The sequence below is a fragment of the Mycteria americana genome, chromosome 5 (assembly GCF_035582795.1).
Source record: "Mycteria americana isolate JAX WOST 10 ecotype Jacksonville Zoo and Gardens chromosome 5, USCA_MyAme_1.0, whole genome shotgun sequence".
In the NCBI taxonomy this organism is placed as follows: domain Eukaryota; kingdom Metazoa; phylum Chordata; class Aves; order Ciconiiformes; family Ciconiidae; genus Mycteria; species Mycteria americana.
In genome coordinates this window covers 38815376-38830084 of record NC_134369.1, presented here as the reverse complement: position 1 = coordinate 38830084, position 14709 = coordinate 38815376, and the positions used below count along the sequence as shown (strand labels likewise).

The window sequence follows — 14709 nt, the reverse complement described above, 5'->3', positions numbered from 1 at the left end:
ATTAAAATATGGGATTAAATGGAATTATTCACTGAAGCAAGGTCAGTAATTGTGTGATGTGTGTGCTTAAGGCTTTAGAAAACACACTGAAAGGAATTTGTCCCTTTGCAGAGAAAAAGAAAATTAATCTTTATAGTTTTAAGAAACTTTGTGTCATTAAGGAGAAGACAAGCTGACTCTGGAATCTGGGATGCTTGAGTATGTATAGTTGTAGTTTTCTTGGGTTTCCTGAGGCATGCTCTTGAATGGTTAAGGAAGTTGGCTACGTTTGCATTTTTCCGTTCTTGGTTCCCCTATGCTCTTCTCCTTCCCTGTTCTCTTATTTAGCAGCTTCTGTGGAATAGAGAAAATGTTATAATTTATAATTTTTTCAGTGCCTCTTATTTCCTGATCTTAATCAATCTCAGCAACCAGGATAGGACTCTAGGATGAAGCTAGCTGAAGACGCATGGGGGGATTGGCATTGGGACTGTAAAGCTTTTAGTGATATTAGAAAGGGTAAGGAAAATGAAAATGCATTTTTTTGCATTCAGGATTTTTTTGACAGTTTCAATTAATCAGATTACACAGCGGGGAGTCTTGCAGATAATAAAGGAAAGGAAAAAGGAAGTTAGTGTATGGTGTCCCATTTTAAGATACAAGAGCACCAGAAAGCATTCTGCCAAACTTGCCTTTGATTAGGGATGAGACATCACTTTTGAATGTGACAATGACGCATCAAAGGTAGATACGGCAAGATGACTGGGGATGGAAATGCAGGATAGTATGGAAAGCTGTCACAGTGAAAGGAAAAAGAGCTATCTCTGTATCAGAGAGGACACACTGGAAATAATTTGGAAGATTTTTCCCAGTAATAACAACTAATAGTCTAGATGAACAAAAGACTTTGCAAAGTAGCAAAGATGGTATTGCATCTCTGATTAATATCTATTTACTCCCTCAGGAATCTTACACAAATGGGATAAGGTATACCAGGCTTCCCTTGCAGCTCATATTTGCTTGGAGTTCGTACAGCTCTAGATCATAAGAGGTGCAATTCTTACTCAGGGGGAGTATTCCTCTGTGCATCTGGGAAGGGCTTGGACACACTAAGAATCTGCTTCATGATGTTTAAGATCAAAAATATGAAAACTAGGGCATCTAGCATGACTCTCTAGGTCAAGGGCTTTAATTTGGGATCTGCAATTTATTTACTCACAACAGATACTCATGATCCATTCCATTTTGTATCTCCTTGCTAAGATTGGCCAAACCACCGCTTTTCTGAATTTGGAAATGGGGTAACCCTATCTACACCATAATGTGGGAAACTGTTCCAATCAGACTGAAAGGCAAATTTGTCTTTAAATGTTTTGCAATCATTTTACACTTTTGAAAATTCATTCTCACTGACTTTCTTAAAATGACTCTTCTGCATGGCAGAGTTGCCTGTTTGTATTTGATGTGGAGGATTGCTTCTGAGAGCAGATTTGTTTCAGTTGTGCTTTGTGCTACCAATAGATGGGTAGCAGCAGCTAGAACTTCAGTGCACTAACAGCATTTCCATTGGATGTGTTTGACCAGGGGAATATTCAATACTGGCAGGAAACTAGTTGCTCTTTGTGTTTTCTTTTCCTTTTTTTTCCTTTTTTTTCCCTCCAAGAACAGAATGGTTGTGTTGTCCTCCCACCCATAGAGATAGTATTGCTCCTACAAAGAAATGAGCTAAAATGTGTGCACTTTAGATTTTTAGTCATTCCAAGTATCTCTAATTGAGATTATACCAGCAGTTGGTGAGATGATTAAAGACTTTTCCAGGATTATAGGAAAGAGGAGAGGCATTGTTCCATTTTTGTTTTCTACCCTGCAACAGTTCAAGACCAGTGCCAGAAGATGGTTACATATATGCATATATTTTAAATGAAATCCAAAGCTTACTTGTGACAATACTGACCTCAGTCCAAAAGACCTAAACTTCTAGTTTATCCTGTAGGGGTGTAAAATAACCACGTGCTCACACAGAAATCCTGCATGTGAAAGGGAGCTGATTGTTTTGAAGGGGTTTTTTTGCTAGTATGTGGCACACAAAAGCCACTTCATACAAGAAGTAAGGAGAGATGGGGAAAAACATAGATTTATCTAGCCCATCCTTTCTCAGTACAAGGGTGTTCTCTGTACTATTCTGGATTTTTGCTAGTCCAGTTTCAAATAATTTAACAATGGTGTCTCTCATGCTTCCCTTGGATAGGAAATTACAAAAAATTCCTCGATACTTAGTAGTCTTGTCTTTTCAGTCTCTGCCTCAAGGTTCAAGAGACCCATCTTCTGCTATTTTTGTAGCTGACTGTATATGTTTGTATCACAATAGTTTGACTTGGTAGCTGCACTGTATTTAATCCTAATATGTTTCTTCAAGTCAGTAACATTACAATGCCAAAACTAATGCAGCTTGTGAATTACTGTACATAATACCCCTGTTTGGTATATTCATAGCATTTCATTTTTATTATTGCAGTCTTTACTGAGTGCACTATTTATTAGAGTTTATAAGGAATAAGCTTTGCTAACGCTATTAAATCACTCAAGTGTGCTAAATTATGGCACCAGAGCAGGTGCTATTGTCTCCAGCTCTTTTGGAAAGAAAGGAAAAACCCTTAAATGATTCTGGACATTTATACCTAAAGGAAACAATCCTTTATGTTAATATAAAAAGATTGTTTTGTACTCAGTCAAGGGAATTCTTGGCAGTCGGTTTAAACTTACATGTATATATAGCACACTGGAGCCTGCTAAGTACCTCTGTTTTCTTTATGGATGGAGCTTTGGTGCCAAGAGGTCTGCACCACATACAAGTGTAGATACGCTTCTATCTGATGGATTGTCCCATAGTGAACCACATTGTATACAGGATGTTCAAACACGTATTGATTACGTGGTTCTGTAGTTTACAGCAGAATCATAACCTGATGCTTTTAAGTACGTATATGCAATCAATCTTCATGTGAAGGAGCTCAGTACAAAAGAAATATTTTATGCTATATATTAGACTTTAGATTAAATGACATTAGATTAAATGTATGTTACACATTTTTTAACCTCATCACCATAGCATTATTGTGAATCTGTGCAGTTCTTACAAGCATCATCTTTGTGTTGACTATGGACTGTAAATGTATAATGACGTTTATAGTGTATAATGCTATTCTGGTTTTTAGTACCAGGTCTCATGGTCAGCTACGAGGGAAAACCTCATATAACCCAGATGCAAAATTTTTATAGGGCTACTTTTATGTTTGTTACATATCTGTAAAACTCTCCTTCAATATTGCATTACAGAATAAGAAACTTGTACTTGAGGGGGAAAATTAACAATTAACATGTTGATTAGATTTTAGTCCATCATGCAAATAAAATTGAAATATATATGCTTAAAGACTAACTTGCTTCTGGTACTATAATGCCAGCTTCCAAATGATTGTTTGCAAAATATAGACAATTTGACTCAACTACCACTTGTAAGTGTAGACGTGAATACAAAATTTGTCAAGACTGCCTTATGTTAGCAATTTTTGAAAGTGATTATGTTAGCTTACCATGCCTAGCTGTATAAAACATGATTTAGGCTGGTAGTATTTATTTGTAAGTTGGGACAGGAGTACTTGAATGATTCTTCTGGAGCAGCTTTCATGTCCAGAAGCTTTATTCCAATCTTTTGGATCTATGAAAATTATAGAAATTGAAAATAAGACTATTTGGTGATAATATGGCGATTGTGCTATTTACCCAAACAGTTGTGTCTGCATTCACTCTTTAACTCACATTTCCCCATCATTCAAATTTCTTTTCCTCTCATTCATTGTTAGTGGAATGTGTATGATGACTGTATGTTGTTATCCCTCATTATATAGGGTTTTAAAAAAATGTTGCTCTGCTGTCACACAACCGTCTCAGTACTCAATAACTATATTAGCTGTTGCTGCAGTGTGTGTGATGGCTGTCTTATGGCAGGAAAAAAGAGCATGCTTGAAACTAAGTTTTTATTTGTCTGAAATTCAAAAGAATACTGTACAATAGTATTTAGAAAACTCTGCAAGCAGCTGGGTTTTAGCCTGTAGATGCATTTGGCCAGTAATGCGTGCAGAAAAGATCTGGAACAGATAAATATTTGTAGAGAGGCATATAGAGATAATGGCCTGAGCTTGGTTCCCAAACCTTTAGTGGAAGACCCTACTTGTCAAAGGCAAGGTGCCCAAGCTGAGATGCATGGAAGAAGGCTGTAGCACACCACTTCTGTGTGCAGTTGCCCAAGAACAGGAAGCTCGTCATCGTGTCCTCTGCCACTGAGTTAAAAAACCTGCTGCACACTGCTGTTGTAACCCTGCAGCAATGGTGCTCCGAGTCCCACAGGGCAAACAGAAGAGCCTGCATCTAGAACTGGTCTATTAAGTAAAGGTGTAAAAGTCATTGAATGTGATGTTTCATACCATAGTGACTACTGTGTAGGTGTACGTGCACAAGAATTCCCATCAACAATATGGACTCTTAATCACTTTTCACCATTAGGGCAGGAAACTCAAATTTGCATTTAAGAAATGGTTTGATTTAAAAATAATTTTCCTAGTTGTATACAACCAAATTTGCTGTAATATCTTGGATTCCCTCACATGACTTAATTTATTAATGCATTTCTAGGCTGTGCAAATAGTACTATTTCTTTCTGTAGTGTCATTAACTTTGTCTTCTTGCCATGATGCTGTCTTGCCATATCTTCTTCAATTATTAGTTGCTACAATGAACAATAAAAGTATCAGTGACTGAAGATGATCGTGCAGTAAACGTATTAAGTTCCATTACTGTCTCATGTTTCTTTTTCTTTGCATCTTCTTACCTATAACTTACACAGTTAAGGAAAAAAACAACCCTAAGATTAGTAAGTGGCTGATTTTGTTTCCTAGTTTCATTTTTCATTACCTAAGTTATCTGATTTAGGTCACAGGGTTATGTTGCTAAAAGAGACGTTTGAAATCTAAACTTGGATCTGTCTCTATAACTATTAGATTTAATATATATATATATATAAAAGTCTGGATTACTTGAAGCAACTAAAGCACTTACACTTTTAATCTTGTAAAAAGACAGTGTGTGTACATCGTCTTTGCTAGGTGGTGCGCATGAGGGTCTCCAGCACTTGGGTCCTTATGGCAATATCCCGAACATCGTGGCTGAGCTGACAGGAGATAACGTACCAAAGGATTTCAGTGAAGATCAAGGATATCCTGACCCTCCAAATCCCTGCCCTATTGGAAAAACAGGTAATTCTGCGGTAGCCTTTGCATCTCTCTCTTCCCTGTACTTCTTTCAGTCTTTCAGCGCTGTATTAGGCAGTACAACACTTGATCAGCAATGGGTGTTTTCTTTCATTCTCTGCCCCAGGAGTAGAACTGTTGAGCAATCAGGTGTTTTAGATGAGATTTTTTTTTTTTAATATGTGCACCTTCTGTATTGCTATATGACTGCTAGAGAAGGTCAGGTGGAAGAAATCATCTTGACCTTGGAGTAGAAGATAGTGAGATCTATGATCGGGTCTTGTTCCTGAGGGAGTTCATTTTTAGGCTGGCCCCTGAACAAAGTTATCATTCTGTGCAGATGAGATTTACCCTTATTTTAGAGACTTTCATTGTGCCAAGAGGAATGAAACTGTCTGCCCTGATCTCCAACCCAGACCATGAGTCAATATTTAAGATACCTTGGCTCCAATCCATGTGGCTTTATAGCTCACTGAGGGTGCATCTGTGCCAAGAAATGGAGAACTACATGGACGTACCCCAACGCGTCGCACGCAGGCTCTCTCTGGCAGAGAAGCAGCGCAGCCTCAGAGTGCCAGAGCGGTACGGTACCCGAAACACCCAGTACGACCCTCAGCTTACAGCTGCGCGTATACCAAGCCATGCAGGTGGCTAGTGCTGAAGGATCTCTAAAGCAGCACTGCATGTGCATGATATAGACATACCGTAAGGGAATTTATCTTTTTCCTGTTATTTGAGCCAAGGACTGACTTCTAGTACTGAAAGTAGTAGTAAAACACCCATTGGCTGCCTTGGGAGCTGGAACTGGGAATGAGCACTCTATTTTTCTCTCATTTTTTATTTGTGAGCTAAGAGATCCTTTCAAAATCTTTTCTGTTTAGTTGTCTTTTATGTTATTTGGATAACGCAAAACAGTTGTCTGTATTCTTATTCAAAAACGTTCCAACTAGCTTAGAATTGATCAAAAAATAAATATTTGTCATGACAAGTTTTGCAAACAGTGTTTTTGCATTTCATTCAACAATATGACAAAATTTCAAATAGTCCTCCCTTATTGTCGTCTATTACAGCCCATTTGGTGATGATGCCTGCATCTCTTCTGAAATAGTATCTAATCTTCCATTTTGTTCAATATAGCTGTTGTCTGACAGGTTGCAAATGATGGGTTTAGGTTTTCTTGCACACACACAGACTTTCTATCTTCTGTGCTTGCCCATTAGACTTCCGTTAGTGATTAGATAAATAAATTAAAAACCTGGCATCCAGAGAAATGCCTTTGAAAATCCCTTCAATTTTTCTTAGGTGAAATAAAAGTTGTTAGCTAAGCTGATACAGTCAGATCTGAACACAGGGAGAATTCTTAGGGAAGTGCTGCCTGCTCAGATAAATGGCTCTGTCGTAGGTACACTGTGAGTGAAGATGGTATCTACTAGGATTAGAGTAAAATGTTTTTCAGAGCCTTAAATGGAAATTCAAGTGGTGACTGTATTATGCATACAAATTACCAGAGGCCTTCCTCAATCAGGTCTGTGGATTTGCTTAATGGAAAACAATTTTTCCAGTCACTGTCTACATATGCACTTTCCACAGCAGGAATACATAAGCCTGGAGCACTTGGGCTTGAAGACTTTTGGATCAGCAATCGCAGAGGGCACACACGTGCCCAGCTGCCCTTTGTGTTTTCTACCAAAAGACACAGACACTCTGAGAAGGTCTACAACATTTCTGTTGTCGCCTGCTTCTCTCTTGAGATGATCCTGTCCCTGCTGAGACTGAAATAATTTTTAAGTACGTGTAGTTAACTTTAATGGTTTCGAAGTTACTTAGCCAGTATGGTTAGTTTTCCCCTGTTTCCTATTGGCAACTTTATTTTTTTCCCCATTCTAAGGAGAAAAGAGAGAAAGCAGGATCTGTTGGACTTAGAACAACCTCCTCAGGTCGTTGAATCAACTCATTTTTAAGTCAAGTCTTTACTGTTTCCCACATCTAAGGGAAAAGGATAATCCATCTGCAAATCTTTTTACATGGTGATTGTATAAAGACAGAAGGGGAAGTCTACAGGTGTGTGCTCTGGAGTACCTGTGTTCTGGCAGATGTAGCTGCTTGGATGCCCAACATCACGCCCCGGTGGTAGGATCTCCTTGGGTATGTCTGAGAGGAACTTGGACTGCAAGCTCCCCATGCTGACAAAGCAGAGGGAACTCCAGGAGGAGACTCTATCCAAAGAGCTACTCTGGCCTCAAGTTGCTGGATCTTTGTTTAATCTAAGGATGACTTATTTTGGTAAAAAGTCCGTATGCTGATTTTTAAAAGGGTATTACCCTTGATGTGACACTGTCTGCAAAACCATCCACTGTGATTAAAGGAGGTTTCTGGATCCATCAGATTAGTTACCAATCTGCAGAAATGTCTTCAGCATAAAACTTCTGCCACATCGCATTTTTATGAGATCTTATGATGCGTAAATGATTTGCAGCCATTTTGAACAAAGTAGCAAACCAGAAATGGAGTTCCATGAAGAGCTACTCAGTGAAGGAAATTCTGTCTTTGCTCACAGGCTCGTTTTACCATGAGCTTCAAAAGTATTGCCTAAACAATTTCTACAACTTCCTGTGGGCATTTAAAAATTAAAAGAGGATCCCTGCTGAATCAGAGTAACATGTAGTTCTATGTAAAGTCAAGCTCAATCACTAATTTAAAAGAAAAACAAAAAGGAGGGGGAGAGCTTGGAAAATAAATTTGTTTAGTTTTGAAGTTCCATTAAGTTGTGTTTTTAAAAAGAAAATATTTAAATATATCCTGACAAACTCCTTTCAAAAGAAAAAAAATACCTGATATTTTCCAGTCATCCACTTCTTTAAATGTTTTTTTTTTAAATTGCATAATTGCATTTAAGAAGTTTGCTAACTAACGTGGCACATATTGTGTGTTTCAAAGCTACTAAGCACTCAATGCTTTCTAACATACTTTTGCAGTTGATGACGGGTGTCTAGAAAACACCCCAGACACAGCAGAGTTCAGCAGGGAATACCAGCTGCACCAACATCTTTTTGATCCAGAGCATGACTATCCCAACATGGGCAAGTGGGTGAGTACCTGCTTTTTGCTTATTTTTGTTGCCTGTGAAACTGGGTGTTGTCTGCTGTGTGGGTTACTATGAAACCACAAGGAGAATATTGTGCTTATTGCTGGAAAAATTATCACCCTAAGGGAAACTTCTCAAAAAGTGAACTTGCCCTTAAAAATATAAAAATAATGCCTGTGTTTGATGAAAAGCCCATAAAAATAGAAAGTAGAAATCCTTGTCTTATTACCTGTCCCAAAGCATGACAACTATGTATGTGCTTGATAAACCACAACAAACCACATTTCAAACTACAGTGAATGTGTAAGCAAAATTCATGCAGATTTTAGCACAAGATTTCAAAAGGTTATCCAGGTTCAGTGACTATTCACTGTTCAGCTACTTAGAAGCTAAAAAAAAAAAACAAATGGAGTGCAGCAGTGCCTAAACACCTTAAAAAGTCTAGGTCCAGACAACTTGCTCTAAGGAATCCTCTCTGGCGGAAAGGATTTTGGAGGACTTGATGCTGCTTCTTCCTCTATTCAGGTTGCGCACTATATTATATTGAAAACCTATTTTACACATTGCATATAATAAATACAGCGAGCTACACTAAGGGCAAAAATCTTGCTCTGAGCATACAAGGACTTTAATAACTCCAGCTAGACTATTTCTGCAGGCTAGAGGCTCCAAAGAGAGCTCTGCCGCTTAATCTTAGATTACATCAGTTAAATGTCCAATCCAAAATCCATCTTCAGGCGCCAGGAAAACAATAACAATGATCATAATTTATGCTTCTAGAGCAAATCATGAAATCTCATTTTATATTGTTGTAACACTTTACTTAAGATTGCCCTAAACCAGTGCTCTGTAAGCATATATCGATAAATGGACATGTTTGGCAGCCTCTTCTCCTGCTGTAATTGTGAGACTGATTCATCTTTCATAATCAAACCAGTGTAAGATTTATAGTCTTAATTACTTATGTGAGTGCTAAATTTCTAGAGAGAATCATGCCAAAAATCCAAATTTTGGAAACTTGTTGCATTCTAAGTAATTACCATCAAAGGTTTTCATTTTAAAAACACCAGATGGTGAACTTTCTTATTTATGCCAGATAATGCTGTTAGTTTTCTTATTATTCATAAGTAATTTACTTTCATAATACCATTTTGAAGACTATAAAAGCACTTCTGTAAATCTTTGGCCTATAGCAATATTTCAGAATCAAGCATACATACTGCGTTGTCATCAGCAACATATATACTTAACAAATGGTAGGTAATCCTTGGTGAATACTGGCCTTTTTTCATTTCTCCATCCATCACTACTAATTCAGGGGAAAAAACTGCTCACGCATGGATTAAAACAGACTGTTAGGTACTAAACAGTAATCATATCTAGCTGCAGCGTAGCCAACTCCAGATCTTTTTAATTAGAGATGAAACAGCTGGTAATGTGCATGAGCAAATGTTCTGCCGAGATCCAGGAGAATTACCCCGATTGCCTCCTCATTGTGTATTACTACACATTAAAAAGATAAATACAATGGTATCTGGTTTTATGGCTGGTTTTGTTATTTTTATCTCTCTGGAAAAATAAGAGCAGAGAAGCACTCTAAAAATTAGCTGTTTGAGACTTTATAAAGGAGAGATAAAGTAGATTAGATCTTTTAGGTCGCTTACTGTCATCTGGATTACATCGTAAATGACCGACACAGCCGACTGTGGGCTGCCCAGGGGGTAACTGTGTGCATCGGCATCCTCCCGCTGCCCCCAGCCCCCAAAATCCCCTCTGCCCGACAGCAGCCCCTTCCTGCTTCTCCCGTGGGAGAGCCTAGGACCAAATGCCCCGGGGGCTGTAACGGCTATGTATTTACAGGCTGCATTTCCACAAACTCCTGCGTGCTGTGAAGGCGCTGGGCTGTCACCACCGTCTGAAGCCCTCGGAGTCAGTGTGTCTCCTGGACCCGCGCGAGCTGGCGTGTGCTCGCAGCTCTCGGGGGGGCTTCTCCCCTGCCTTTTCCTGCCACAGAGCGGTTGAGGCAGCGTTACAGTTCCCACTGACTTGTTCTTTCAAGGAGCCAGCATGCATTCCTTAGTGTAACCACAGTAAAACCCAAATTACATTAGCAGGTCAGGAAAAAAAAAGACCTGCTTGTTCATGAATAATGGGAAAGAAACAGGTTGCTTGGTTTGTTTTGGTGACAGACTCTCATGCTTGCAAAGCTGTGGGACCTCTGCAGTACCCTGTGAATAGTAGACATATTTTATAAGGGTAAAACAAGGCTAGAAGCTGCCTCATACAGCAAAGTGTACGATTCTATGTAGATGCTAAATATTACGTGTAAATACTGCTAATACATATGAAGATACGAATATATAAATAATGATAAATGTGTACTGGGCTAGGAGAGGGAAGAAAGAGGAAGAATTTTCTTGTCTTTGGGAGAATTCTCCATATATCAATATGCTGACATGTGGGAAGTCTCAGGAACAGGCTCTGTTTATAGGGCAAGATACAGAGCTTATACTCTCCTCCCCAGCCCTGAAGACTCTCTCTCTTCTCTTTATATGTGGAAAATGTAAAGGGAACAGTGGGAATAGTAAGGTGAGGGACTTTTGGAGGTTTCTACCCTAGTGTGCAACTATAGTTTCTACACTTTCTGGCCACGGAGGTTTTGGAGGTTTTTTTCCCCCTCAGTTCAGGCTATTCTTTGCAGGAGACAGGTACTTCCCATGAGTCTGCCTTTTCCGCATCTTGCAACTTGATTCTTTAGATGGTCTGAAGAAGTGTTGTTGGCATCCAGAAGGACTTGCATGAAGATAGTTTACAACACACAATTTACAATACAAATTTAAAATCCACTTATATCTAAGTTGTATATTTACTGAAACCCAAGTGTTAACCACTACCAGTTGTAGGGTTAAAAAGAGGAGGGAAGTTCAGCTGTGTTTTCTGACACCAGTATCAGTACAAATGGAAAATTAAAAGCAACTATGTTTTTCAGCAACACTTCTTTTTACTGAAGCAGTGAATAATATTTCACTCTCAGGGTAGAAATGACACTGTTTTTGCTTATCGGCTGCCATGGAGGGCTCCAAGACAGTACAAAGAAAGGCAAATGGGAAGCAGGGATAAAAATATTCACCTCCTTGTTAAAGAAGTTGCCATCTCTAGCTTCCTAATTTTAATGAAATCCTGAAGATAGTCACTCATAAGTTTCATTTTATTCCAACTTCAGTTATAGTGAGCAACATTAAGTGCATCATTCTTCGCCAACTGACATTTTTAAATATCTGGATGGCAGTGGTGATTATTAGGATGGGTTATGTTAGGTCTGGTACCCCTCTCCAATTTCAGGCAATAAATACAGATTGTTTAATTCAGTGTAGTATGTTTGGTGTAACAGAAATTGTCATGCCTGATATTCCTGATAAGGCTGTAAATTGACTGAAAAAAAAGCCCTCCCAAAAGGGTGCAACCTTGCTAATGCAATTTTCCTTTTCAGTTTTGCTTAATAATTGTGCAGGTCCAGATTACAGAGCTGCTGATTTTTACTGACTTAAACAAATTTCAGTGAAGTCTGAAAGATCTCAGGGTAAATCTCTCTGGCATTAGTTAGTTGGTTGTAAGCATTTTAACTTCTGAGTTTTTTCCACCCAAATCCCAACCTGTAGTACCCTAATCCAAGTAGCTGGGAGGGTGCAGAGGAAGCTCCAGGAGCGAGGGGAAAGTAGCAATTCACGTGCAGCACGTCTCCAGATGGAGGTGTATCTTTAACTGGAGAAACTCTGTGTCTTCATTCCTAACGAGTCCTCGGTGAAGGAGGAGAATGGCGAGCACTTCGCGGGCAAATTTTGGTGGCTGATGAGCTCAGGCCTTTACGCAGTGGAACATATTTTCAGGATTGCTGTTACTGTAGAAGCACATTCTTAGCTTATGCTCCACAACCTCATTTGCTTTGCACTCCACATAATGCTTAAGTAGTAGTTACGGTCTTAAAACATTCCCAAACAGACTAAACAAAATACGATCTTCCTGAGCAGGAACAGTTCAATTGTAAGGAATTTTCCTGAGTGACAGAAATGTTAGCTCCAGTAGTCATGAAATTCTTATTTCAGAAACACTATTTTTCCTCTTGTAAAAAGTATAAAGTCAAGTAGTTTACAAAGAGAGGCTTCGGCGGTGCTTTGTTTCCTAAAGAAAATAATTTACGCATCCTTGGGTTTCTTTAAAATGTTAAATTTAAGTTTTCTCAAAGTGAATTTGCATAAATGACTAGCCAAGAATGTCTCCCTTGGCCAACTTCATCTCTGTTCCCTTTTGGCACAGCTCAGACTAAATAACTGAGGTTGGGCAAGAGATAGGCCTTGTGAATTTGGGGTTTAATGAACATGAGAAGTACAAAACAGACAATTTTGGCAGATTTCATTGTAACACTTGAAAATGTTTGTTTTTTCTCATATCAAGGCTGCAGAGAGGGTAGAAGTGTTTGGTGAATTTGTCTCGCGATAGAATTACACTTTCTATTTATATAATCAACGTTAGGTCAGTTGTTTATAGCAGAATTAATGGCCTTGTTTATACAGTGTTCTGCTTTTATACATGTAATTCTTCTCTCCTTCCATTTTCAGGTTAGGGTTTGGTTTTGTTTTTCTTCATAATACACAATTGAAACAAAATGTGTTGAGCATGTGTGTGTTGTTCCAGACTTTATTAGAATTCACTAGTTGTATGAAATACAACAATATGTGGATGCACTTATGTAAACTATGGTCAGAGGGGGTTTTTTTGTGTTGGTTTTTTTTTTTTCTTTTCTCATCATCATAACTTTCTCTTCTGCCAAGATGTTTTTGGCAGTTTTTAAAAGGTTCGCCATTAAAAATGTTATAGACCAAATGGTTTTTAGAAACTTTATTGAGGGCACTACTTAAACAAAGGAAGAGTTGGCGCTGAACTCCTTTCAGCAGAACTTTGCACTGGGAAGTGTTGATATCTGGAAGGGAATAAGCAAAGACAACAAAACAGTAGGAATGACTCTGATTGCCGTTTTTAAAAAGAATTAGAAAATCCCTTGTAAAGGAAATATTTTTTGCTCCTGTTCTTGTGTCACCTCAAATGTATAGAAAGATGTACCAGAGGCAGGATTCCTGCTTCCTCTCCCTCCCACTCTTATTTTTCTTTTTTTCCTTATGTTTTTTTTTTAAATATATATTTATTTATACCATGTATCACATGATGAGGAACATCCAGTCTATATCATTATACCAGTATGTACTTGAAGCACTTATTGCCTGAACACAGGCGATAATATAGTGTAACATAGTGGAAAATTACTGGCTTTTTAATTGTTGGTAAGAACTGTGACTGCTCCTGAAGAACTGCAAAATGTTAGCAGGAATATCCAAATATTTATTTGTGGTTTATCTTTCCTGTAAAACTACACACCCCTCTAAACTTGCTAAAATTTAACAAATTTTGCTAAACTTGCTAAAATTTAACAAAAGTAGTATTTTAAAAGAAGAGTATAATGAATTTGATGGCTGCATTTTTTTCCCCTTACAGAGCAAGAATTTACTCTTTGAGAAGATTAATGGTGGTCCAAAAAGAAGAAAGAGGGTAACTATGAGAATACTTTATAGCCCCTGTATCATCTAGAGAGCTAATAAGAATTAAAATCATACTGTCGAAATGAAGAGTTAGTCTAACGCATCTGCATTATACCTTAGATAATGCATAAAGTCAGGAAGTCTCTGTGATAAACTACTACAGCAGGCTTCAGGACTGTCCACCAAGTACAAGACGTATTTCTCTAAATAGCCTATTGCTTTCAGAAGATGCACTTCAATGCAGAGCATTAATTTAAAAACTTTATAGTATCTGTGTTTTTAAATTGATCCTATTTGCATAAAACCATTTAAAATTATTTAAGTGTCTTTAAAACAGAATTTAGAAGTTTCCTACTAAAAATATTGGTAAAATTAATTACCACTACACGTGCATGTGAATATGTTTTTGGGTGTAAATGACAGTAGAACTGGTCCTTTAGCTGATGTAATTTGATTCACTTACATACTTAGATTTACCTCAGATTAAACTCCTATTTCTCTGTCTCACTTGCTTGAAAGACAAAGATGAAAAGGTTCTCATCTTTCTAACCCTGAAACAAGAAAGGCGATCCACATATCACAGAGAACCTCTGCACAGTCCGCCTCACTATCTTCTCTCTTTTTGCGGTAGTGTCAGCCTTGCTTTTATCAAAAAATCACTTTAAGGCAGAGTCAAAGTCTTTAGCTTTTTTGCTGGTATATTTTTTTAGAAGGAGAAAAAGTCTAGCGCTCTGCCAGAAAGTAGCTT

At 38.1% G+C, this 14709-nt stretch overlaps 1 protein-coding gene across 2 annotated transcripts in view; it reads left to right on the top strand.

Moving 5' to 3' along the window:
* SCG5 (secretogranin V) overlaps positions 1 to 14709 on the top strand; it is a 29876-nt gene that overhangs the window by 11465 nt on the left and 3702 nt on the right. For both annotated transcript variants that reach the window (XM_075503025.1, XM_075503026.1), the window contains exons 3-5: positions 5142 to 5291; positions 8261 to 8373; positions 13918 to 13971. In XM_075503025.1, the coding sequence (XP_075359140.1) occupies positions 5142 to 5291; positions 8261 to 8373; positions 13918 to 13971 (317 nt within the window). The remainder of the gene's footprint in view (positions 1 to 5141; positions 5292 to 8260; positions 8374 to 13917; positions 13972 to 14709) is intronic.